At 40.8% G+C, this 26,785-nt stretch overlaps 1 protein-coding gene across 2 annotated transcripts in view; it reads right to left on the bottom strand.

The window, feature by feature from the left end:
- Positions 1 to 26,785, bottom strand: part of dipk1c (divergent protein kinase domain 1C) — a 42,146-nt gene that overhangs the window by 13,990 nt on the left and 1,371 nt on the right. For both annotated transcript variants that reach the window (XM_047568816.1, XM_047568817.1), the window contains exons 2-4: positions 26,446 to 26,493; positions 25,813 to 25,847; positions 24,157 to 25,018 (exon numbers count right to left, since the gene is read on the bottom strand). In XM_047568816.1, coding sequence (XP_047424772.1) covers positions 24,157 to 24,378 — 222 coding nt within the window. In that variant the 5' untranslated portion in view covers positions 24,379 to 25,018; positions 25,813 to 25,847; positions 26,446 to 26,493. The remainder of the gene's footprint in view (positions 1 to 24,156; positions 25,019 to 25,812; positions 25,848 to 26,445; positions 26,494 to 26,785) is intronic.

The raw sequence follows: 26,785 nt of genomic DNA, 5'->3' as shown, positions 1-26,785 counted from the left end.
GCTGCTGACAGTCATGCACTGACATTATTTTCAGTTTTAAAGTTGAAACTTGTCTATTTATGCTCATTAACTTCTCTGGTTTGACTAGTAGAGCTGCAGCTTCGCTAATTAGCAAGTAGTCGTTTGAGGACGTTGGGATTAAACGTCCTGCTCAGAGATGAAGTTTAGTTTTTGTACTTCTTAGGTCCCTGGAGAAATTAACAACACATAACCAAGAAAAGCTCAGGTCTCAGGAGGTTTAGAGGAAGCTGAAGATCTCTCCGCTGACACATCCTCAGTTATTCCCTGGATTTCCTCCTCGTTGCATCACATCACAGTCGCCTGTAAACTTCCCCTCTCAGCTCTTCAGAGACGATCAGTAAAGACTCTCAGCTCTTCAGAGAGGATTTGATTTGATTTCTGATTTTTTTATTTGATTTTAGTGATTTATTTCGAACATGCAAATGATATATTTATTTGAGCAAATAAACAGAAATGAAAATAAGAATAATAAAAAAAATGGTTGATGCAATAAAAATGAAAATAATGTAAGAATAAAAAAGCAACACAGTAATTTCGCTTACATGTCTGAAAAGGGGTGGGAAGAAGTACAACTTAAAGGATCAGTAACGACTCTGAGCTCTTCAGAGCGGATCAGTAAAGACTCTGAGCTCTTCAGAGAGGATCAGTAAAGACTGAGCTCTTCAGAGAAGATCAGTAAAGACTCTGAGCTCTTCTTCAGAGAGGATCAGTAAAGACTCTGAGCTCTTCAGAGCGGATCAGTAAAGACTCTCAGCTCTTCTTCAGAGAGGATCAGTAAAGACTCTCAGCTCTTCTTCAGAGAGGATCAGTAAAGACGCTCAGCTCTTCAGAGAGGATCAGTAAAGACTCTGAGCTCTTCAGAGCAGATCAGTAAAGGCTCTGAGCTCTTCTTCAGAGAGGATCAGTAAAGACTTTCAGCTCTTCTTCAGAGAGGATCAGTAAAGACGCTCAGCTCTTTAGAGAGGATCAGTAAAGACTCTGAGCTCTTCTTCAGAGAGGATCAGTATAAGACTCTCAGCTCTTCAGAGGAGAAGATCAGTAAAGGATCTACTGAGCTCTTCAGAGAGGATCAGTAAAGACTCTCAGCTCTTCAGAGAGGATCAGTAAAGACTCTCAGCTCTTCTTCAGAGAGGATCAGTAGAGACGCTCAGCTCTTCAGAGAGGATCAGTAAAGACTCTCAGCTCTTCTTCAGAGAGGATCAGTAAAGACTCTGAGCTCTTCAGAGAGGATCAGTAACGACTCTGAGCTCTTCAGAGAGGATCAGTAAAGACGCTCAGCTCTTCAGAGAGGATCAGTAAAGACTCTGAGCTCTTCTTCAGAGAGGATCAGTAAAGACTCTCAGCTCTTTAGAGAGGATCAGTAAAGACTCTGAGCTCTTCAGAGAGGATCAGTAAAGACTCTGAGCTCTTCTTCAGAGAGGATCAGTAAAGACTCTCAGCTCTTCTTCAGAGAGGATCAGTAAAGACGCTCAGCTCTTCAGAGAGGATCAGTAAAGACTCTGAGCTCTTCTTCAGAGAGGATCAGTAAAGACTCTCAGCTCTTCAGAGAGGATCGGTAAAGACTCTCAGCTCTTCTTCAGAGAGGATCAGTAGAGACGCTCAGCTCTTCAGAGAGGATCAGTAAAGACTCTAGTCTTCTTCAGAGAGGATCAGTAAAGACTCTGACTCTTCGAGGACAAACGACTCTGAGCTCTTCAGAGAGGATCAGTAAAGACGCTCAGCTCTTCAGAGAGGATCAGTAAAGACTCTGAGCTCTTCTTCAGAGAGGATCAGTAAAGACTCTGAGCTCTTCTCGGTGAAGTCAGGAGCAGCCAGGGAAAGCTGAGACGTCTCGTCCACGGTGAAAGACGTCCTTTGTTGTTGTGCTCCAGAACCAGGAGCATTAAAGCTCTTTAAGGACGTTCCTGTGTGTCCTCAGACTCTGAGTCTGGAGCGTTTCCATGGAAACCACTGGCACAGATTAGAAATATGGGAATATGGGAACACATCTATGATTCTAGTCAGAAAAACCTCCTCAGTGATGGTGTCACAGTCTGATGAGACAAACAAAGCAGAGAGCTGTGTCTTTTTGTGTCTTTACAGTCGTGTTGTGTTTCTTTGAGTTGTTCAGTCTTTGTTTTGTGTTTCTTGTGGTGGTTTTGTGTGTGTTTCTCATTATTTTGAGTCTGTTTGTGGCTGTGTTACATCTTTGTAGTTTTTCTTGCATTTATTTGTGGTTGTGTTGTGTCTCTTAAATGTTTTGTGTCTCTTTGTAGATTCATTTACACTTCTTTGAGGTTGTGCTGTGTATTTCAGGTGATTTTGCGTCTCTTTCTGGTTGTTTTGTGTCTCCATGAAGCCATGAAGTACTTTTGTGTCTGTCAAATGCTATTTTGTGTCTTTTTGTAGATTTGTTTGTACCTCTTCAAGGTTGTGTTGTGTCTTTCTTTGGGCATTTTTTGTCTCTTTGAGTTTTTTTTTTTTTTTTTGCCTGTTCCTTTTTACTTTGTAGGATCTAAATTCCTGTAGTTATTTGTGTAGTTAACGTGCTGTTCTGTGTGTAGCTCTGACCTCTGAGCTCAGACTCAAATGAAAACTGAATGAAAAAGATTCACACTGAGTAAAAGCGTCAGGTCTAACACGGGGAGGGCGGGGGGGTGATTTATGACTGGTGACAGGAGGTCAGGGGTCAGGTGCAGTGATGTACAGAATCGCTAGGAGCCTCCAGAGTAAATCAACACCTCATGAGTGTTCTTATTGTGTCGAGCAGACGCAAAACTCCAAGAACAATGCTGTGGTTTTTAGAGGCTGTGGGAGGTTTGAGGTGTGGGCTGAATGACTTGTATTCACCACTGCATGTCACACACACACACTCACACACACACACACACATGGCGTGGGTGGACCAGGCGACCTCAGGTCAGTTCACTGGAAGTGTAGGCTGATCTCAGAGCTGGTTCACGGATACAACACACCACTGATTCCCTGCTAATGAAAACCAACACACAGACCCTTTCCATTAAATACACGTTTAACCCTAATAACCCTGCTAATTATAACCCTACTAACCCTAACCCTAGCCCTCCTAGCGCTAACGCTAACGCTAACCCTCTAGCAAGCAGGTGACAGTACTTTACAGATGTTGCCTTAATGAAGCACTAAACACTGCGGCCAGTTAGTGGGCGACCGCACTCGTCTGTCGGCCAATAAACAGCGGCTCGAACACATTGTGTTTATTTAATCATGTTGGAGCATGAAGCACAAAGAGGACATTCATCTCATTGCCCCGCTAACAACCAGAGATACTTATCATCCATCCATTCTCATCCACTTATCCGAGGTTCAGTCACAAGGCTATGCAGGGAATTCCAGATGTCCACTAACTCCACTAATTCCTCCTGAGGGATCCCACTACATTCCCATACCAGGAATACCAGATGAATCCAGGAGTAAAATTGTTGATGTGCAGCCTCCTTCTCTCTGGGTGTTTGTCCTCTTAAACCTTCTATAGGTCCAGGAACCATATGTGGTAACGTGGTTCCTGGTTCCTCTCAGTGAGGTTTATTGTCATGTGGTTTTCATTGAGCCAATCAGAGAAGATCAAGGAAACATTCTCAGGTCTAATCAGGGTCTAATGTGGTCTACAAGGTCCCCCTGCATGATGTCATGGTTTTGGTCTGTCTTTTATTTTGGGGTCATGTTTTGAAGTTTCCTGTTTTATTTTGCCAAGTTTCCTAGTTTCCTGTCTTGTGCCTCTTTGTCTCTTGATTGTTAATTTGTCTCACCTGCATTGATTGTCTTGTGTCTCGTCAGCCCTGAGCCCTCCTGTGTATATATAGCCCTGCCTTCCCTTTGTTGCCTTTTGCATTGTTAACGTCTTCACGCCAAGTTTCTATGTCTTGCTCCATGTTTCTGTGTCATGTTGATGATTTCTTTTGATTTTGGATTTTCCTGCCATGCTTGCAGCGCCTTTTGTTTGCTATTAACCACTTTTAGTTTGAGCTTTGTGCCTCATCAATAGTCTTGCATTTGGTTTCTCATCTCACCTCAACCTACTACCCTGACACATGAACTCTGAGCACAACTGATTTATTAGGATCCATGAAGAAGGACAAGTGTCCTAATGTTAACAAATTGACAAAAGTAAAAAAGTCTGCAGACTGTTCCTCTGCTGGTGTTAGTCAATGCTTTGCAGAAGCAGCTGGAAAAACTGAAGCAGAAACAAGCTTCAACCAAACGGAGCACAGCTCCTGAGGTCTGATGTCACCACAGCGCATATGTACGAAAAGCATTTAAAAAAGAAAGTTTTGAGAAGACGTTTGATCCGAGTAGCTTCTTCAGTTCTGAGGGTCTGGAGGGAAGTTTAAGGTTTAAATAAGAAACTCATCAGAAACTCGCTGGACCTGAAACTGGTGCGATTCATTTCCATTTACGCTGCGTAGTTTCATTTCTGGGTGGTGAGGTGGACGTCAATCACAGCTTCTGCGCTTTAGCTTAGCATAGGTGCTGTAATGCAGTGTTGCCAATTAGCCAAATAAACTCAAGAATTTTCCTAATTAGTTCTTGTTTCTTGTACATTCACACCTGAAAACCAGTCACGCTCGTGTGTTGATGCAAGTTGTGGGTTTTCAGGTTCTTTGCCATAATATTGTCCAGAGTCTAAGCCATGAAAAGAATTCAGAATAAAACCGAGACAAGTAATGAGAACAAGTTTCAAATTAAAGTTTCATCTGTGGCCTTTTCTGTGTGTTTGCATGTACCTGTACATTCAAATTGAGTATAAATGTGAATGTAATTAATATGAATGGATTACCAATGGCATGAAGTGCAAGTGCATCTCTGATTGAGTTTGACATCACTGCTCTGGGGTTTTTATTAGTCACTGACCGATATATGGATGTTTTTTAGGGCCGATACCGATTATTTTACCTTGGCCGATACCTGCTGCCGATTCTGCCTTTTCTTCCCCATTTACATGAGAAAAATTACTCAATGATAATAAATCTCTCAAATTAAACAAAAACGTAAATATTTATTGAATTCATGAATATTTAAAGCTCTGATGAATAGAAAATTAAATGAGGTAAAAAAAGAGGCAGATATATCAGTTTTTATCTCAGTCATTTACACTCAGACTCGGGAGAAGCACGACTACTAATCCAAACCCTCATCTCTGCAAACTGTTTCACTGCAGCTAAACTCACCTTGATGCTTCAGGCTGCAGCCGATAAATGATAATTCATCCATTAAAGCGTGACGCTGAGCTCTGCACGGCCGCAGTGAAGAACAAAAAGTCTCTCTCTCTGACTCAGATTCTGTGGCTGTTAATGGAGATGAGCTGCATGTGGTCAGACAGCACGTTGAGACTCGGTGTCTGTCATGAACCTGGAGCCATAAACTTTAACTCAGCCAGATCGCGCCTCACGGTGTAACTGAAAACCAATAAAAACCAAAGCGTGCACTTCCAGCACGGCTGCATGTCAGCGACTCCCATCATTCATCAGCTGCTCCTCGCAGGCATAAAAAAACCAAAAAAACATAATAACACTGGTTTAAGAAACTTGTCTGGAGGCTAGTTTCTCTGCCAGCTCAATAAAAGGCTGAACCACACTCAGAAATAGAGCGCGCTGCATTATGAGCCCTGTAATGTTGGTTTAATGGATGTTTGGAGTGTTTTCCATTTCTGGTCAGTCCTCATACAAAAACACACACACACTCACCATTAAAGAACCATTGAGACGATTTTGCATGTTTCATTTTTTAACCACAAATTGCAGATAATTTAAAGCTCAATTTTCCAAAACATACCAAAATCTTCTGCGACCCACTGACTCAGCCTCTGGCTTCAGCAATGATTTCGGACGATCTTGTGCAGATCTTTGCTAACGAGTCAGCGTTAGTCTACGTGGTGAGTTCAAGGCACTCAGTCAACTTACAGCTGCTGAAGAGAAACATTAAGAATCCATAGCATCACTGTTGGCTGTTGAATCCTTAAATGCACCAACGTGGACAAACATGGGAAAAATGAACCTTAGGCAAAGACGTTTATATCTGCTGGTGATTTTTGTGTGTTCGCTTGAACGCACCTGATTTTATTTTGTACCACAGACATTTTTAATTTTTCTTGAGACCCAACCATGTCTGTACAGGGAGGTTTGCATTTATTTTTTATGTAGCTTCCTGTACTACTGTGAGAAACCTTGGTGTTGTGTTTAATGACACATAAAGCAGGTGACCAGGAATTCTTGATATTAATATCGTCAGAATTAGAAAGTGATGCTGAAACACTAGTTCATGTATTTGTGTCTTCCAGGCTGGATTAGCATTGACGGAACTAGTGAGAGAGATCATGTTACTCCAGTTTCAGCTTCTCTTCATCGGCTCCCTTTAAAATTTAGAATTGAATTTAAAATCGTCCTCCTTACATACAAGGCCCTGAAAGGCCGAGCTCCATCATATCTGAAAGACCTCATAGAACCATACTGTCCCAACAGATCACTACCATCTCTAAGTGCAGGTCTGCTTGTGGTTCATAGAGGTTCTAAAAGTAGAATGGGAGGTAGAACCTTCAGCTATCAGGCTCCTCTCCTGTGGAACCAGCTCCCAGTTTGGGTTCTGGAGGCAGACACAGTCTCTACGTTTAAGGTCAGGACTAAGACTTTCCTTTTAGACCAAGCTTATAGTTAGAGCTGGACTTAACCATCCCTTAGTTATGCTGCTATAAGCTCAGGATGAACTGATGTCCTCTACGTTCTTGTCTCATTGCTTCTCTATTACTTCTTTATTACCTGTTGGAGCTGCAGGGTAAACATCATTTTCTCCATAAAAAGCTGGGAGCGTTTCTCTGGAGCCAACATGTAGCTACTAGCGACCATGAAAATCTTTAAGAGGTATATGAGGCTTCCTGGAACTTTTCCCAAGATACAGGAAAATGAATTTTTTTTTTTCTTCAAAAACTACTTCCACTTCAAAGATGACGCTTATTTTTTATTCTGCTCAGATCCTGTTAATCCCAAATAGTAAAAAATATAAAATCACTGAAAGCATACGGTAAATTAAGATGAGAAAGAAAGAAAATACCAAGTTTGAGGAATGAGGAGGAAATGACAGAGATTCAACACAAATAATAAATGAACAACACAAACAAATCCAAAGCAGTGAAGAAAAAGAAGTTACAGAAGATGAACGAAGGTATTTAGAGAAGTGGAGGAAGAAGATTATGAATTTGCATAATTGGTCCCATGAAAATGTGTTGTTTACTTCTTAAAAATGTTTTTTGTGTGTGTGAGTTTCTCTTTTCTTATAGTGCGACACAGTCACTCTGCTCACACACACACACACACACACACAGTCTGAACATCTGCAAAACAACAACAGCTGAAGGTTTTTCCTCATAAACACAACGAGCTGCTGCTCATCGGCCTCAGACTCACAGCTGTGGTTTGTTGTGTTAGCGACAATAGTTTGACACAATGATGCAACTAGAGCCAGTTTGTGTTTTGGCTGCTGCATTTAAAGTCTGTCAAAACTCCCATTTATCTTCACGGGGAGAAAACTCCTGAGCTTTAAGAGGCCGAGAGGAGGAGACGGGACGCATGCAAATATGGACACACACACACACAAACACACACACACACACACACACACACACACACACACACACACACACAGACAAAAGGCTGATTCTGAGGGGAGCATGAAAGGAGAGAGTCTGTGGTTAGAGACTCGGCTCAGGGCGACGTGGTTTGATCTACGAGCCTCGTGCAGCGAACACAGACGACTGTTTACACTCAGATCAGATGTGAATCCAGATAGATCCACACCTGATCCGAGTCCTCACCACTTCAATGTCTTTTATAATTATTAGAATAATAACACTTCACCACCAGGCAGCTGTTTGCCTCTGACTGAAAAATAAAACTAATCCCAGAGTTTTATACAGTTTGGCTAAAATGAATCAGAATAACTCAGGTTCTCAGGTTTATATCAAAACAGTTTAAACTGTTTAGAGAAGACTTTTCATCTGAGGAGCTCGTTCAGCTCTAAAGGGCTGGAGGAGGTTTGAGGTTTAAATCTGAAGGTGTGTGGGTTCCTATCACTGTCATTATGACCAGAGGAGATGCTGAGGTTTGATCTCATAGAAATGTAGTGAACAGGTTTGAGACTGGACGGTCGGTATCTAGACGTTAACGACTTCAGTGGCTCCAGTTTTTTGATGGTTTTTACTCACGAAGCTTCTCAAGATCATTTATTCCTTATTACACTGTTAAATACAGGGTTAGTGATCACTGGCTACAACACACTTTAGTCATAAATTTATTTTATAAATTTTATCTTTTTAACTTGGTGCTTTCTTAATTTTTATTATTATTATCTTCACCATGTTTTATAACAACACAACACTGTAATATCAATTAATTAATTAATTAATATTTATATATATTATATGTCACATATATATATATACACTGTATATGTCACTGTTCTATTATTATTATTATTTCTTTGTTTTAATATTTAATGTGTATTTTTAAAAAATGTGCAAATTAAAAAAGTTGAAAACTTGAAACTAGTTTCTAATAAGTACGTTACCTTTTACTCTCGGGTTTCATTGTTTCTTATTTTATTTTTTATCTTTTTTTTTAAAGAAAAGTATTCTCTTTTATTACTATTTACCTATTTATTCTGCTTTCTGCCTTCTGTTAATTATAAACCCTGTACTGCTGTGAATTATTTTTGTGTGTTCTGTGTGTCTGTACATCAGGGATTAATCAGGGACTAATGAATCTTTCTGTATCTGGACCTAATTAAACCTCAAACTTCCCTCCAGAACTGAAGAAGCCCCTCAGATGAAACATCTTCTCAACAAAAGTCCTTTTAAAACTCTTTTTGGATAAATTGATTGTTTTGTGCTAAGAGGTGATGAACCAGCAGCGCTTAGTTTTCATTTGGTCTCATTTCTTGGTCAGTGTTATTTAAGTTGTGTCTGTTTGTCTCATTATAAACCTGGATTCAGAGCGAGAGCGATGAACCGTCTCATCCAAACATCAACCAGAGGTTTGTGTCTGATGATCAGTGCTTCAGGAAGTTGAACCGTGTATGTGAGGAACGTCGTCCTGGAGAATATTTCCAGAGCTCAGCGTCGTCTCAGAGAGTTTTCGGGGTCAGCGGTGGCTTCTGAGAGAATTCGTTGCGATCCTGCAGGCTCCTCGTTGGTATTCAGCCCTCATCTCAGCTCTGCTCTCACTCTTTGAAACGTCTCTGGTCTCATCTTATCTCTGTCACTCTGACCTTCTGTTCTGTCTTTCTTGGACGCGACGTGGCTGAATACAGATCGATGAGCCACGCTGATATCTGGACCTTCGGATGGACTGTGCAGACGTACAGTGACTGGAAATGTTGTAATTTACTCGGATAATTATCATAATGAGGTCTGTGCAGTAAATGGAATCAAAGCCTCTTCAGAAGAGAGAGAGAGTAAAGGTTGTTGGATCTGCATTAAATAGTTTTCTGGTCATTTGGGGACGTTCACTCTCATTCAGTTTAATACTAAACATGAATTTATAAACATGACATGTTGTACACTAGAGGGAATATCCCTTTAAATGAAGCAGTGGCTAAATGCTACGGGCCCAGTGCAGGTTGCTTTATCTCAAGTTTTGAATTTAACTTGGAGTGAGATTTATTTTACTTGCGGGGGCCGTTTAAAGATAACCTACCGTGATTCATAGAAATATCCTGCATAGTTCCTAGACTTTAAAAAATAATAACAATAAATTAAGTGATGAAGTGATAACCAGATCTCAGACTTCCAGTTCTTCTTAGACGAGTGCATGATATAAAGGGAGGTGCCCACTTAGTTTTTTTACGTCTTCTGGTCCGACTGATCCCAAATACCTCGCAGAAATTAAAAATGCAAACCAAACACAAGCTCAGGTCACAGGAGGTTGAAAGTAAGTGAAATGAAAAATGTAAAAATAAGTTTTAAAAAAAACTCATCTTCTGCCCTATAATAACACTCTAGGGTTGAAACTACGACTGTCCATGTATTTCAAAGAGTGTCCTATAAAGGGTTAGCATCCATTTATGCATCTCAGTCAGGGAGTTCACTCCAGGGCCTTGTGTCCAGTGCACAAAGCGAAACTCGACTCAAATGAGGTCAGACGTTTCCCGGATCACCTCCACACATCTGTGCTTTAAGCTGAACATGTGGCCTCTGGCTTTAACGAAAGAGGACATATAAAGGAACAGAAAGTAAAGAGTAAAGTCACTGATTCCTGCGATTCCACATGTCGACTTCGTCAGACACATTAACGGTGGATGTATCTGCGGTAGAGGCTCAGAGTGATTACAGCAATTCACACTCTGACATTTCTGCCTCTGAACAGACGCTGCAGCTGAGACTGAAACGCTTCCAGAGGAGCAGAGCTGATTAAATTCCTGCAGCAACGTTAAGAAAAGGTCAGACACACCGATGTTCAGCTAACAGAGATTTAACTCCAGCTGCCACTTCAATTATCACACGTCTTCTTAGACTGGCTGGAAGGCAATATACCAAACATTTATACTGTAGCAGTGAGGTTAAGAGGCCAACTGGCTGCACAAAGAGGAGGTACACAACATGAACACCCGCACAAGTTTATGCATTTCAATACGAATGAAAACTGAAAGCTTCTTGGTGAGTTTTAGTTTCCCAAACATCTTTGTTGTGTTTTTTTTTTATTATTCCTCAAACTTGTCTCAGAACACCAGGACTCTAACATGATGCAACACATTCATCAATCTGCAGAGGAGGAGACGTGCATCCAAACCCTGAAGTCAGTTTAAAAACAGCTGGAACAAACTCTGCACAGAAAACTCCTGGCGTTGAAAAATCTGGAGTAAAAGAGCAAAAGATTTCTGGAGGGACCTCAAGCTGAAGAGAACTTGGGTTCTGCAGCAGGTCAATGATCCAGAACACAGAAGCAAGTCCACCTCTGAATGGATGGAGACAAACTACATGAAGACTGTGGAGTGTCCTAGTTTAAGTCCTTATCTGGATCCTACTGAGATGCTTAAAAAGCAGGTTCATGCTGGAGAACCCTCCAGTGAGGCTGAATTACAACAACTCTGCAAAGATGAGTGGAACAAAAGTCGAACACAACTGGAAAAGACTCATTGAAGTTCTCAACAACACAGCTTCTTTTAAAAACTGCATTTTGTGTTTACTTGTGTTTCCCTTCATGTGTTCATGTGGACTCTACGCAGAGAATGTTTTACAGCAGAATAGCAGGGACAGAGTTAATTTCGTTTTGGCCAAAATTGTAATTCATTGTTTGGAACAGAGGATGTGAATTTTGGAGAGTGTGTGGTTAGAATGAATTTCTTCTTGTCATTTTCAGCCACATTAACAAAGAATGTCGCAATAAATGATTTTCTGTCTAAAGTCAGGCCAACATGTTGGAAAAAGCTCAACACGCAGGGAAGAATAAATATATCAAACTGGAAGAAACTTTCTTCTCAGTTCAAAAGCAACAAAAGTTAAGCAACAAAAAAAGTGTTAAAGACTTTATATTTGTGTTCAGGGTTCCTCCCTGGTTTTATCACATACCAGCCACTGAGAGTCGAAGACAACTGTACTTGAACGCGATTAAAAGAATTGATTGGAGTCAGACAATCAACAACAACTCTGTGTTTGCAGCTTACGCTTGATATCAGGGAAGGTTAATATGTAGTCCATCATTAAACACACAACTAACACAACATTAGCTGCGTGTCCAAGAAGAAGTTGCATTTACTACGTTCCCCTCCACAGTGGTTACTCTTACTTCTTGTAATATCTTTGTTGGAGATGCTTCACTTGATAAAGACAGACCAGACTTCGTCCCCTCTGTGTCCTTTGGTCAAATCGTCCATCCAGTGGGTGAGAGTGTAGAGGTCGGTGAATATAGTCCCATCAGTCAGAGTCAACTTTTAAAAATAACACTCACGCTCTCAGGGAGTGAGTGTATTAGTATATTCTCTAAAATATGAGTTTTCCTCGTTTGCCAAAACAGTCCGTTGAAATATGCTAACGGCCGTTTACAAGCTAGCATGTTTGAGATGTTTTGCCTCCAGCTAAGCCCCTCCCCTCAAAAAATGTCACACTGTTTACAAACTGTGAAGGGCTCTATACTCTTTATTCACAACTGCACTATTTTTTGTGCACCACAAAAACTCATACAGTACATATATGTTTATATCTGCATGTTTGTACTGTCTGAATCCTCAACTATAAGTTTGCTCACTTTTATATGTTATTAAATGGGTTAATAAAATGGATTTTGAGTGTTTTTCATATAAAAATGAAATGTTTGAGTTACATTTGTAGAGGATGAGTTTTTTAACACTGGGAAGAGTCAAGTCTAGCGTTGGATGGTCTCACATGTACACGCAGTTTATTCCAAAGGCTGAAATGTGCCGACTGTTACTGATTGTCACCCAGGGATCATGATGTTCACCAGGACAAATGTTCCTTAAACGCCTCATCCTGCAGCCTGTTGGTTTGGGAAAGTGTCTGACTTCTCTAACATGCAGCCTGTGTTTTATTAGTTATTTTTCTTTGGTGTGACGTCCATATTGGTTGACATCCCGGACTAATGCGTTCTGAATGCACACATCATAATGAAGATTTCTGATTTGAGTAGAGACACATTTCCGGATTCGGCTGCAGAAAGGGGAGGATGAGCCAACTTAAAGTCCTTCTCTTCCGTCTACTTTCATTTTTATCATTCTTTTCTTAACTTTATTTTGGCTGGATGCATATTGCCGTCCGATCAATAATGACTTTCCTTTACTCATCCTATTTGTTTGTCCGAGGACTTGCTTTTGATTTATTTCCCACCTTCGTTGCAGCTGCAGATGATTTTCATGAGAAACAACTCGTGACGTGGGTTTTGTAGATAATCTCTGACTGTGAGTTGGACTCTTTTAACATTGACCAGGGGAAAGTTGGAGCTAGAAATAAGGGCTGAAGTTAATGAGTTATCCCTCTAAAGGAGAAGTGCACCCTGTTCAAAGCCTGGTCTTGTTTAAACAGCTGTTCCTGGGATCATCACTTCCTGTCTGGTTTACATTCAGTGGAAGTAAAAGTTTTATCTGAAGCAAAAAATAAATGTTTAGCCAACAATTTCTCCGCATAAACTTTAGACTTAGTGAGTGAAGGATCTGAAAGGGTTAGGGACTAGGGTTAGGGACTAGGGTTAGGGACTAGGATTAGGATTAACCCTAATGTCAGACTCCTTCATCAAACACCTGCAGAACCACTTTCATTTGTCTCTGTGGTCTGTGGGGAAGCCAAGCTGCCGTCAGAAGACAGAATGAATCTGTTTGTTCAGTGGACAGACTATAAATCACCAGCATGGGGAACACAAGTCCAGGATTTACTCGAGTTTCATCCGCCTGTCAGCTTTCAGTATTTATCTCTCAGGTAATAACGTTAACATCTGCACAAAGTCAGCTGTAGAGAAACCACAGGACCGAACGTTGGTGGTCTTCACCATCCAACAGCGATGGATCCAAACATCTAAACTTAAAATTGCAGCCAGATATGTAATATTTAATGTGGTGATTGTTCCAGGTGTCATTTTTTAGTTACAGATTATGGATTAAAGGTATGGACACCACAGCGACTACAGCCAACGACAGTGTTTTTATTCATTTGTTGTGATTGTGAGTTGTTATCTGTATTGTACTTAATATATTGCTATATAAATAAATTGGTATGGTATTTCAGAGGAGACGGAAACCGTGAAGAAGCTTTCGTGTGCTCTGGTTCTCTAAGCTCATCAGCTAAGATGTGATTCAAAATGCTAAAAAGCTACAGGCAGACGTCCAGCTACAGCCAACGGTGCAGGACACGCCAAAAAAACTAGAGTCACAGTTACTTGTTACTCGAATAACGCAGACAAATGGCCGACCATCATCTTGGCGTGTCACCACTTTAATCCAAATGATTTCTTTGGTAAAAGTTTCGACGTCCTCGGAGAGCACTGGCTCTTTGATGCCTTCTACCTCAGAGGTTTGGAGCGTTTTTGCAAAGAAGACTGGGCGAATGTTTTCAAGTCAAGATGTGCCAGGTTGATGGACCTGACAGCCTGAGGCCCTGTGATGCTTTCTACTTGTAGAACACGAGATAAGGGCACAACTGTTATCAGTGGAAAAATGCTCATATCTCAGGCTTGTTTCAACATGTTGACGCCGTTTCCTCCAAATCTGCAAGAAGCAAGTGTTTATTCTACGTGACGACACTTGAAAACAGCTGCCACAGGATCCCACAGACCAAACGTTCACTGTAAACATTTACTTTGTGAATGTGAATTATTTGAATTAGTTTGTAGGTGACATGTTGATGTCATATATGAATTTTGATTGTTTAAAGTGTATGTCTCCAGTATGGTAGTGATGCCTGTAAAGAAATGAAGAGTAACAGCAGCGTTTCTGCAGATTCTGTCAGAACATGAAAGACCGTGTAAACATTAACACTTTACCCGTTGGCGGTGTTACAAGCTGCAGCCTCTGACCCTTGTGTTTGTTTCATTCCTCAGGGGACAGACTGGAAGCCGACACACAGACATGTCGATGTGTTGGTTTTAGTGGGACCACCCTCTCTAGAGAACAGTCATGTATTTTCCACCTTAGCCTTCAATGACCTCCAAACTTACTCAAAACACGTCTTAATATGATCGTTATGAAGCCACTGCTGTAGGAACAATCAACAACATACAGACACACAATAAAACAGGACGTTGCATCGTAGACAGGTATCTCATATAGAGATGAACGTCATTACTGGAGCAAGAAACTCACTTAGAACAATTCAACACATACATCAAATCCAGTAGAGGCATCAATGTCGACCCAAGAAAATGACAAAAATATACATAAAAGGTGTAAATAATGATTCATTTTACTCATCAGAACTTAAGAAACTATTTGTCAGCCATCGGTAGCCTCATAGTTACTGACCTGAAAGTTTCCCTGGCTGGGTCAGGATAACTAGAACCGGCCTTTCCTCACAATATCCAGCTTTTATTTCCAAGACCACCATGAAAATGTCTTGATGATCGATGATAACCTCTCCTCCTTCCTCCATAAATATCAAATACCAAAATGTAACAGGGACAATTGATTGTGCAGCTCGTCCACTCAGCGGATGTGAGAACGCCGACGCTACTGTAGGCCGAGGTAGTCAATGTGGAGGGAACAAAACACAACTGTCAGGCTAAGAAGCCGGTGCTCATACCTGAATCCTATTGAAAATGTGAAGGTTGATCTGAAGAGAAACATGCACAAGACATGCCTTTGAAATTTAACCTTTTTTGCAAAGAAGACTAAGAAAATATCTCTCAACCTAGCACAGGTTCCTACACAAAAAGTGTGTAGGTGCTATAATAAAATCAAAAGGTTTTCAACAAAATACAAGTTTGCAATGTGCAACCACATACTTTTGCGTATTTTTGTAGGGGGTATATAGACTCAGCTCAATGTGAAGTCTTTTCACATTATATGTGGTGGAAAGGAAGCATTTAAAAATTTGGCTGACCTGACTGACCTTACATGACTGTCAAACAGACTGTAAGTTCATGCAAAGTGTGCAGTGTACAATTAGAAATCTCCTAAATATGTAACAAGTTAGACTAATGGTCACAGATCAGATAAATATGGACGGCGGAACTGCCAAAGTGAAGCCAAAGCAAGCAGATCTCCCCCTGGTGGCTGGAGGCTGCAGTATAGGTCACAAGCTCCGGGCGGGGCATCAGTATCGTGGCTCCGCCTTCGGAGTGTACTGATCACACTCTGGCTCTAAAGTCACAAGATGGCGCTACTCGTATCCATGGGAAAACAGCGTCAGTTCAGCCAATGAGAGGAAGAGGATATTTTTATTATACACACAGTCTATGCTCCTGACCCATAGGAGTCACAGAGTTGGCCCACACATGAACCTTCTCTCACTAAATTCCCTGTTAAGGAACAAACCAGGCTGCATTCAAAAACAGAAGTAGGCCTTTAAAAATCTAGTGTCAGGCCATAAATAGGCAGAGGAATGCCAGAGACATGTAGGGACAGGGTTGGACCATGTAACACATCAGCCTCTGGGCTATAAATAGTGAGAGGATCACCAGAAACATACAGATTTCTCCTTCAACACAAACCATGTGTGGACAATAACTCAGACTGTACAGACAGGAGAAGCAGCTGAAGTCGGTTTATATCAAACTCTTAACTAACAACAGCTATTCATGACAACCCACGACAAATACTTCTTTAGTCCTGATGAGATGACTGAGGTAAAGGAATAATTTATAGACAAAACTATAAATGTGATGAATAAAGAACAATAAAATAACCAACGGGCCAGATGTCGATGAAGCTACGCTGTAACGTATCATTAAAGTCTTATAAAACAACCTATGTGAATATTATTAAAATTTAGAACAAACCGAGGTTGTTGACGTGGGAAATGAACTCGCTCACCTATTAACAGCCGTCTGAGGATCAGACCATAGCTACAGGCAGAGCCAAAAGTTCTGGGGTATCCGAGGAAAAGTGGACGAGACATGTATGCTCCCTAGCAGATTGGAGCCTTTTTTCCCGGTTGTCCTCCCTGATTAGTGGTTTTCTGTTCAGTCCCAGTCCCTTGAGTTCCCTTCACATTGTCCATGGTGTGAAATGCTCTTCCTTCCACTATTAAACACAACCCTGAGTTCTACTGCTGCTTTTCTTCCAAACGTTTCTCCATCAATCAGGATTTATTTCTTCCTGGTAGACCATGGTTCTCCACTGTCCTTCCAGTCTGTAATAAAGGTCTTAAGCCAGTTTTAGTAGTTTCTAGATGTTTCCTCTGCTTGATGCAGCCAATGCTTTGACCCTTCTCCACCAGACTAACATCTTCTCCACCACCACGGGATGTGGAGGAAATGAGAAGCTCCTCATTGCATCAGTTGGTCTTAAATAACTTGTTGAAGATAAACACCATGAACTTATGATCCACCAGGAGGCTCTGGACTATTAGCTCAGTTACATCCATATGAAGGAGACTTTCACATGGCCGTGGAATGTAATGTAAAATCCGATATATCTCCAAAGTCTCCAAAATTTAATAAATTTAGACAATGAAATTCACCAACAAATAGTTGATGTGCAGCCTCCGTCTCTCTGTTACCGCAGGATGTTTGGTGAAGTTTTCAGTCGGTTAATTTGGACCGTTCCTCTGATGCCTTTTCAGATGCATTGCAGTATTTGCGGCTAGTTTCCTGCAACAACCCACTGGACTCCTCACCTGTCTTGTAGGAGGACTAGTCAACTTCCTGCTTAAAGTCACGACCAACCATTGACTGTTTATACTATGGACAAACCCATCGTGACGATTCTGAGCCTCAAAAAAGAAGCCTGAAGTGGGCGGGGCCTGTGATTGCCCTCGCATGTTGGATGAGCTTTACTCCGCCCACATTTGGATACTCCAAATTTGGACATGGGGACCGTGTTGTCAGGAATAGTGAAATACACTGTTGAGACCAAATTAATATTTAGTACCAGGCTGTAGCCTCCAGTGGCCACTTGATGAACTGCAGTATTTTGTGCAGAGGCAGTATAAAGTCGACTAGTCGGTATAACCCCTAGTCTAACTAATACTTGTGAGAACTGGATGAACAGACAGGGAGAGGGTTAGGAGGGTTGCAATAAACTAAACCGTATCATTTATCTGTCTTTACTTGCCACATTTATTAAAACAGTCGGATACATCCCAGTTTCAACAACAACCAGAAGATGCTTTATGCTCTCAGATGTCTATTGTACCGGTATCATTCTCTCAGAACTCTGACACGTCTGTGATCCACGCAGATATGATGGAGAGATTTACATTCTGACTGCGTTTGAAGCTGTGATATGATACGGACGCTCCTCTTTGATGTGTGTCTCATAATGAAGAAAACATTGTTTATTCTGCTTTATTCTGTGAGGTGTCTAATTTATTTAAGAGTGTGGATAGAAAACCGACTGAGGGTGAGAAGTCAGTCAACATCTAGCTCCAAACCATAAAATAGAGCTCGGTTTAGGCAGTAAAACTTTAATGTGGACGGGCATATCATTAGGTACAATAGTCGGTCCATTTTAATCTAAATCTTTAAGCCTGCTCCGGTGTTGAACTACATGTCAAAATAATAGCAACACATGTCCATTCTGCTTCTCTTTCAACAATGGTGAAGTTGATGAACTTCGGGCAAAATTGAGCCAAAGACGAGTCTCCAAACCTCCTCAGTTAACCTTAAAAAATCTTTGATATGGAAAAGCGGTGGCCAGGTGTAACAAAGGAAGTATCTAGTGAGCTCTTATACTGAAACCATGTGTGGGAGATAAACTAGCAGCAGCCAGAGTTTCCCAGGAGTGTATTTTTGTCTACGTCCCATGACATCAGTCCAACACACAGTGGACACACAAATGTTCATCCTGAGAATGAAGTTTTAATTCTGTTCTCCACCGACCTGACTAGAGATATTCTATTTACAGATGTATCACTACAGGACCTCATCGGTCGAAGAAGCCTTATCAGCCAGAAAATGTTTTTTGGGGTTTCTTGATTTGGGCAGTATGACTTTGTTCTGGGACTTCTCTGGTCTTTGAAAAGAGGCGAAAGAGCAAAAAAACACATTTCACTTTCAGTATGACACTTGTGTTCTGCTTCTTTTTGATGCTCCAGTGATGCAGAGATGAACAAATAAAAGCAGTAGCTGGTATGAAGGTTGGTTGCAGAGCATTAAACGAGGTGATTTTAATGAGGTTTGTCAGTGGATGCCTCAGTCTGATGGAGCCTGGTTTCTAGATATAGCTGGTCTGACTCTACGCCCAGAATGCAGCATTTTCATCATGAAAGTCTTTGGAACAAATTTCCAAAATAATAAAACTTCACGTAACCACTCCTGCATTGTGATTTACATCAGACCATGGTAAGAACTTGAAACCAGATTTTTATGTCAACGTACCGTGCTCAGCTCTCATCCTGTCTCCGGTTTGGTTAATCTGTCATGTCAACAAGTGAATGAAACATAACAAGTTAACAAATAGTTTAACTTCCTGAGACCTGACCTTTTATTTGCATATCTGCATTTTTAATTCCTCCAAGGTATTTGGGATCAGTCGGACCTAAGACGTATAAAGTGTCATCTTTTCAATACTGGTAGTTGTTGAAAACGTCAATGTCCTCGTATGTGGACACTGGGATTATTTCATTATTTATATTATGATAAAGTCACCAATGTGTGACAAAATATAAAACTGTTCATTTTATGGCTGATCAAAGAGAGAATTGCAAACAATGAAGTCCCAACGTCCTCACACGAGTACTTGCTAATTAGCAAAAATTAGCAGAGTCATATGAAACTAGAAATGTAAATAAGCATAAATAAATACGTTTTAACCTTTGCTACCTCCAGGTGGCAGACCAAAGTGTTCACTAATGAGGACAATAGGTTTAAATGAAGCAGAATAAGCTGCAATAAAACCTAAAACTTTTGGGGACACAGGGTCTGAGGAGGTTAAAGCCCTTAGGTGGGGTTGGGGTTATGAGGAGGGTTAGGGTTAGGGTCAGCCAGCTCTTTAACCTCTGAAAGCTCTTTAACGTCTCTTATTCACTCTCATTTTAATGTTTAGTTCAGTTTCTTGGCATTGGCTCATATGCCCGCGTGATTTATTACCTTTAAATAAACACAAAGTGAAATTTACAGAGTTTGCAGACCACAGGGATTCAAGTGCGCTGCTGAAAACGAGTTTCAACACAAATTGCCGTCTAATCCGCTGCTTCAAAAGCAGGTTGACAAGTCTAAGAATGGAGGGATGAGTCTCCAGGAAGGAGATAAGAAGCAAGGGATTGACAGACTTTTGTTCAGGTTACTCCAACACCTGAAGCAGTTCAGGACAAGCCTGAACCCCGACCACTGAGAAATCTGAGCTGAAAACCTGCTGCCAACCGTCCCTCATTAAAGCTCTGCATTTAAAACAGATTCACCAAACTTGGATGCTGCAGTGTATTTTTTTGCTTCCTCATGCATCTGTCCTGCGTTAGAGCTGCTCACTGAGCCAAATTAGCTTCTGGAAACAGAAAAGCTATTGTTGCTCTCAGTCAACATGTTGCTGGAGCTCTGAGAGCTGAGACAGGAGAAATATTTCAAACACGGTGATGGATGTTCAGCAAACATTCACTTTTATTGACTTTAGATCTCTGTGTTTATTTGAGATGCTGTCATCTGGCAGCTTGGATCTGTGAGAGGCTTCATATCAGACAGCGAAAATGACTTCATAGCCCGTGTGATGGGAAAACTATTTCTCTGGGAATCTTTTCAGGAGTTTGATTAACTATTTTTCTCCAACAATAACAGTGTTTCCTACAACATGCTGTTAAATCATGTTATTGATGCTCTCTTCGCATATATTATTATTCTACCATTGAACTCATTATAAAAGGGTAAAGCTGTCACCACCTCACATCACAACTGAGTCGAATCAGAGGAAAATCTGATCTCTTAATAATCACCTAAACTGTTAAAGTGCCTGTTCCTCTCTGATTATTGGAATAAATCCATTCTCTCTGAGGGTGTTTGCTCCAAGTTCGAGGTGTTTCCAGAAACATGGAGGTAGAAAAACAAAGATGAACCAAAGCTGGAATCAATGTGGACGGAGACGTCAGAGACGACTTCTTCTTTGGTTCTGTTTCAGGCAGATTTAGACTGTCGACAGGAACGAAGGGAATGACGTCACACCTGAGTTATCGGCCTTACAGTTACAGAAGTTGGAAAACAAGATGGCCGCCTCCGTGAAAGTGCTTGACTTGTCCCGATATAACTTGGTGTGTCCAATATTTACATTTTTTGAGTGCAAAGTGAATTATTATTATTTTTTTAATTATTGATATTAACTAATATCCTTACTACAACCTGGGATTAACAGGATGTATATAAAAAATAATGTCCTCATATGTGGACACTGGGATTATTTCATTATTTTTATTATAATGATATGACAAAATATAAAAATTTTCCAACACCTGAACATGGCTGAGCAAAGACAGAACAATGAAGTCCCAACGTCTTCAAACAAGTACTTACTAATTAGCGACGTTGTAGCTCATTGCAATTGAAAAATTTGTTAAATTTGTGAATCATATCAATTAATCATCATTAATTAAGAGTTAAATAATTAAGAATAAATAAATAGGTTTCAACCCTAAAATTAAATGAAGTTTTCTACCTCGTCCGCATGTTTTTCCACCTGCTGGTGTAGTGACCCTTTGGAATATTTAAGTTACACAAATTCTAAATGAACAGAAAACTTTTTTTTTTTTTTTTTTTTTACTAGAATTATTTACGGAGATGAATCTACAAGATCACACGAGGCAGAAATATATAAAATATTCCAAAGTTTTAATTGTACAAAAAATCCACCATTAATCCCAGTTCGCCACAACGGTGTTTGGTTTTGTTCTGGTTTTACCAGGCTACTGCTTTTAGCCATTGTTAGCGTCACATGGGCTTCTAGTTCCCATGTAACACATGGAAATGTGTAAATCTTTAAACTACATTGTAACATCATTTGGAAACTGAACTCAGGGGTAGTGACGATTCTACAACTTTCTGAGTAGAAAATACATCTTCAGGGAACCTTTCAGTTGAAAAATTTGGAGCTCGGAAATTCTGACTTCCAAGTACAATAGAACGCACCATAAGGAAGTGAGCTTATTCAAACACAGGGATGACGGATTAGGTGAAAAGAAAGAAAGAACACGTGGAGGAGGAATGTAAATGGCGAGAACCTGAAATAAATTAAGGAATGTACCTCAGTGCGGCAGTAGACAGCAGACCATTAAACACTACTGACCTCCAGCAGTTTGTCTGAATGTTTACTGAATCAGTCAGACTGGTAAGAGCTCCACTACATAAATGTTGGGACGGAGGAAAGTCATTAACCCGGGGACAGTAACATCGGTCACTTTCACCCATGTGGTTTTCGTTGTGTTGCTGCTCTGAGTTGCATGAGACTAACAACCTTTCAGCCAGATTTTTATGGCAGCGCACGGCCCACAGGTTAATCTGACATGACAACGCGTGAATAACACATAACTAAAGGTAGTTTACAGGAGACTATTCGGGCCACACATGAGAATTTTTATTTATTTATTTTTTTTCACATCATGCACTTTGAGAATAAAGTCGTAATACAAACTGGCTGCACCATCTGTGAGCAGTGTTTGTGTTTTGCAGAGACTTGGCTGCATCTGGACTCTGGACCACAGTGCATCTGTACCCGACTTCAGGACCAGTGTTGACAGATGGGAAATGACAAATTATTGTACCAGAAGCTTAAATTTATTTTGACGAAAATGAATGTACATACCTGATGTGCCGTTGCTCAGAACCATCTGCTACAGTAAAACGTTACCACAGAGCACAATATAGTAGAGCTCATAATGCAGTTTTACGTTTAAATAAACTAACAGCACTGCACTGAAGGGGTTAATTTATTGTACATTATAGGACTTTTGTTCAGGACTCTATGGGCAGATATGGAAACTTGGGGTTTACAAAAAGGCAACAGCGTGTGACAATATTCAGGCCACTGTTGACATGCAACAGTCCAATAACTAAATAATATTAATTATTAATTAAGCCTCTAATATTTCATTGATCTCTATCTACTCATATTTATTCCTTTGGTCTTGTAACGTTCCTGAATAAATATAATTTAGAGGTAATTTCCAATGGAATCCATCTGGTCAAAGCATTTTTTATAGTCAGTCTGTCATTTCTACCCTTTTAGAAAGTTTCTCCCACGATTGTCAGTAGGAACTAAGAAGTATAAAACCTAAGCATCATCTTTGAACAGGAAGTATTTTTTCATTATTTATATTATAATAAAGTCACCAATATGTAACAAAATATGAAACTGAACATGACTGTGCAAAGACAGAATTATTAATAATGAATTCTCAATGTCCTCAGATGAGAATTTGCTAATTAGTGAAGCTATATCTTGTTAATATTGATGGAATTTGTTACGTAAACTGGAAACGTAAATAAGCATAAAAAACTAGTTTCAATTGTAAAATCTGATGAAGTTTTGCACATTTTTGCAGTTTTGTTACGAGATCGTCTGCAGAATGAATCCAGTGAAACTCTCTCCTTCATGTTTTTACACCAACTAGAATCTAGTTATGAGGCTAAAAGTCTAAATGAAGCAGAAAAAACTGCTACAAACGTCCCCATATGAGGACGTACGATCTCAATGAGACCTTTATTGTTTAAAATAAAAGAAAAATACTTCAGTTTACCAGGTATTGTTGTACTTATATAATAAATATTGATGAGAAGTATTTGACGTTAGAGATGGTGTTTCTGTTTATGACGTAGGTGTTCATCTGTAGAGGGACTTAGCTTAGCTTTTGGCTCATTAACAGCAATTATTTCACATTCCTCACAACAGATTTCCAACTTTCCTTCCTTCCAGATAGACGCCGCCTGCACTTCATTCCTCCGCTAATGTACTGGAAACCCGCTTCCAAGAGCTGAACACAGAATGGTATTGTTCTCTGTTGAGGGATGTAATATCAGGGAATTAATAGTAGATGTTGGCCCAAAGTGTAGTTTAGCTACAATAAATAAAACAGAAACCACAATGCAAATGTTGCACTTTTCCCGTCGCTGCAGCACAAAGACGTCACGGCTCGATTAACCGTCCAAGCAGAAGTAACGCAGTCAGACGTATAAAAGGGCTTCGCAATAAAATCCATCTGTTGCACAAACACAAAGGCTGATGCAGCATCAAGACTCAGTCACTATCAATCAGTGACTCATTCATTCAAGAAACGATATCGATTCATAGAACTGACGGGTTGATATTTTTTTGGTGAGACCATTTTCTTACGAGGCCGAGACAACCAGATTAGTCCACATGTGAGGAGGATCCTAAACAAACAGAAGCTCCAGCTCTGAGAGAACAGTCCGACCAGAAAGCTGATTGGATTTAACAAGTATGATGACGGAGAAAGACACAAAAAAAGAGAAAAACTAGAGGGAGAATAGTCTGGAGTTACCGTATTTGTTTCGTTCAATTAAAGGAAATGAAGCCGTAATTAAAGTTTTGACTCACCAGTCTCTGCAGGATCCTCTTGCTCTTATCGTCGGTGCAGTAGTCGGACAGAATGGTCCTGTGGACCAGAACCAGCCCGTTCAGAAACAACCAGGACCCGAACCAGAGCAGAGCGAACACCAGGGTCCCCCGGCGGGACCACAGCCTGAGGCCCAGCCACCGGAGCATCCCCAGCCCTCCGCCGCGACACCCTCCGCCCGACACCAGCCCTCCGGGGAGCATGGTGGGCGAGCTGGTCCCCGTCCACAGAACGCTTCTCCGCTGGAAAGAGTTTTCTGAATAATCAGCTCCGGCTGAGAACAGACGAGTTGAGCTGCAGGTTCTGAAACATTCGTTGTAGCAGAAAAACCAAAAACGTTCCAACCTCAAGAGAAGTTTTAAATTCAGATATGAAATAATCCTCTAAAACTGTAAGGAAAATAATCTCTCTCTCTTGAATCTAATCCAGTTTTAGGAGCCAGGTCGTCATATATTCCACTCTGCAGTCAGTGAAGGAGGGAATCTGGAACCGTGCCTCAAATCCAAGATCCAAAAATGTCATGGAAAGTATCCATACCATGAAGTCCTTTCCACCCGTCAGAGGAAGAGTTCAGCCTGAACCAGAGACGACTTCACCGAATCACAGCAACACATTCCAGACGCTGAGCGAGCACTGGTCCGACCTCCAGCTCGGCTCCGCTGCCTTTCCACCAGAAATATTTGGAAGTTTAATTCGTTAATGCTCAGATTTTGTTGTCTCATATTCGGCTGGTTGATTCGTCTTCCTCCCGTGGACAAACACTGGGGAACAGGGGAGAAGTCAGAAGCAGCCGAGTCGTGTTCCCACTGCGCGATGCTGGAGTCTGGGTCCGTCTGCAGAGAACTAATCGAGACAAATTCTTACTTTCTCAAAACGTCGCACATCCATTAAAAATACAGCATGCACTCGTTTTTAAACGGCCTCGCATTAACATCAGACCTGAGCTTTCCAATCATTCAGTGACCAGACCTCAGACTTCTGAATGACTGAGGTAGAACTCCACTGACATAGAATAGAATAGAATAGAATAGAATAGAATAGAATAGAATAGAATAGAATAGAATAGAATTTATCTCCACTCCAGTGCAAGTCATAGAATGTATAAATAACAGAGAGTAAAAATAAAAAGACTAGAAGCTCATAGGAGCCAAAGAAACGAGGACACGACGTGGTCAGAGATCATGATGCGTCCTCCGGGTGTTCAGACCTGTCTCTGTGTGATCGGATCTTAATGTGATGTCTGAACTAGGTCTGGGTCTGGATCAGGTTTTATCTGATACCGGAGACAAACTGGTTCTTCTGAAACGGTGTTTAAAGACTGAAAACAGACAAACTTTGTCCAAAAGCGGTGCCTTTTATTTTTAAGGCATTTAGTGACGTCCAAGTTGAACAGAATATTAATTTATAAACGTGACATCACAGCAATAGAGCTAAGGAGGCTAAGCTAATTAAAAATATCGGTAGCTCCATCCCTCCACGATGGAAAAAGAAAGAAGGAAACATCCGAAAGACTAAACTGTCCCTCAGGAACAGAGCTACGAGCAGCTGGAAAATGTGCTAAAAGTTAGAGAGGAGCTTTTAGACGATGAAACAAAAAAGAAAAACAGAAAATAAAAGATATTTAAGGAGTCACTTACGGCTCTGACTCAGCTCTGAACGCAGGGACAAAGATCTGTGAGCGGAGAAGAAGAGAGTCAGGGTTTCACATCCTTCACTCAACATTCAGACTAACTTCAGGGATCAAAGTTTGGCTTTCATGAACTTCCCAAACTCTCGTTCCAAATTCTTAACACGACTTTCAGACTTTGAATCCTGTTTTCCTTCAGAGCTGTGAGGAAACAGCTTTCACTTTCAAAGAAACCCCAGCTAATAAAATCTTCTTGTTCCCAGAGTTCATGAGGGGTTCAGGCGGCTCACAAAGTTGTGTGGTTTCCGCCTCTGAAGTTCTTTTTTTTTATTGTAGAAAAAGCTAATTAGTTCTTCTTTGTGCAGGGTCACATGAGGCTTCCTCAAGCCTGAGCCTGGTGGACTTTAAAAGAAGTCTCATCAGTCGCTTGTCTGGTTTCGTCTGGTTCTTGTTCTGAATTAGAAAATATATTCATCCACACACAAAGTTGTGGAAAAATCCTTTTCAGGACAGAAGAGAATAACTTCGGCAGCAGCTTTTAAGATTTTTAAGACTTTCCTCGTCAGGCCTTATCATAGCCTCCTGGTTGTTCCCACTGAACCATCGAAACCCTTCAACCCTGAGATTCTTTAGGCCGACTCACCTTTATCATCTGCAGAGGAACCGATGAGGAGCTGCAACGCTGCACATCCTAAAGAAAAGACAAGCGGGAGAGAGTCAGTAACCGGCTGCTTCCTAAAATATAAGTGCATCTGATTCTTGTTGACTGAAAGTCGTGGTGGAGCAGCTGTTCTCAAACAGCCCCCAGAGATAAAAGCATGTGCTATGTGATATGAGCTGCCGTTCATCTGATCTCCTGCTAACGTGGTTCATATAAACCACCGGGACCTCAACAAAGTGCCGCCGCTGTGGGAACACAACCATTAAACAGGTGAATGAAGCTTCCTTTAAAGTTAAATACAAAAAGTCTAAGTGTAGCGGGA

Source organism: Mugil cephalus, chromosome 18, assembly GCF_022458985.1.
Source record: "Mugil cephalus isolate CIBA_MC_2020 chromosome 18, CIBA_Mcephalus_1.1, whole genome shotgun sequence".
Lineage (NCBI taxonomy): Eukaryota > Metazoa > Chordata > Actinopteri > Mugiliformes > Mugilidae > Mugil > Mugil cephalus.
This window is presented reverse-complemented; position numbering and strand designations above follow the sequence as displayed.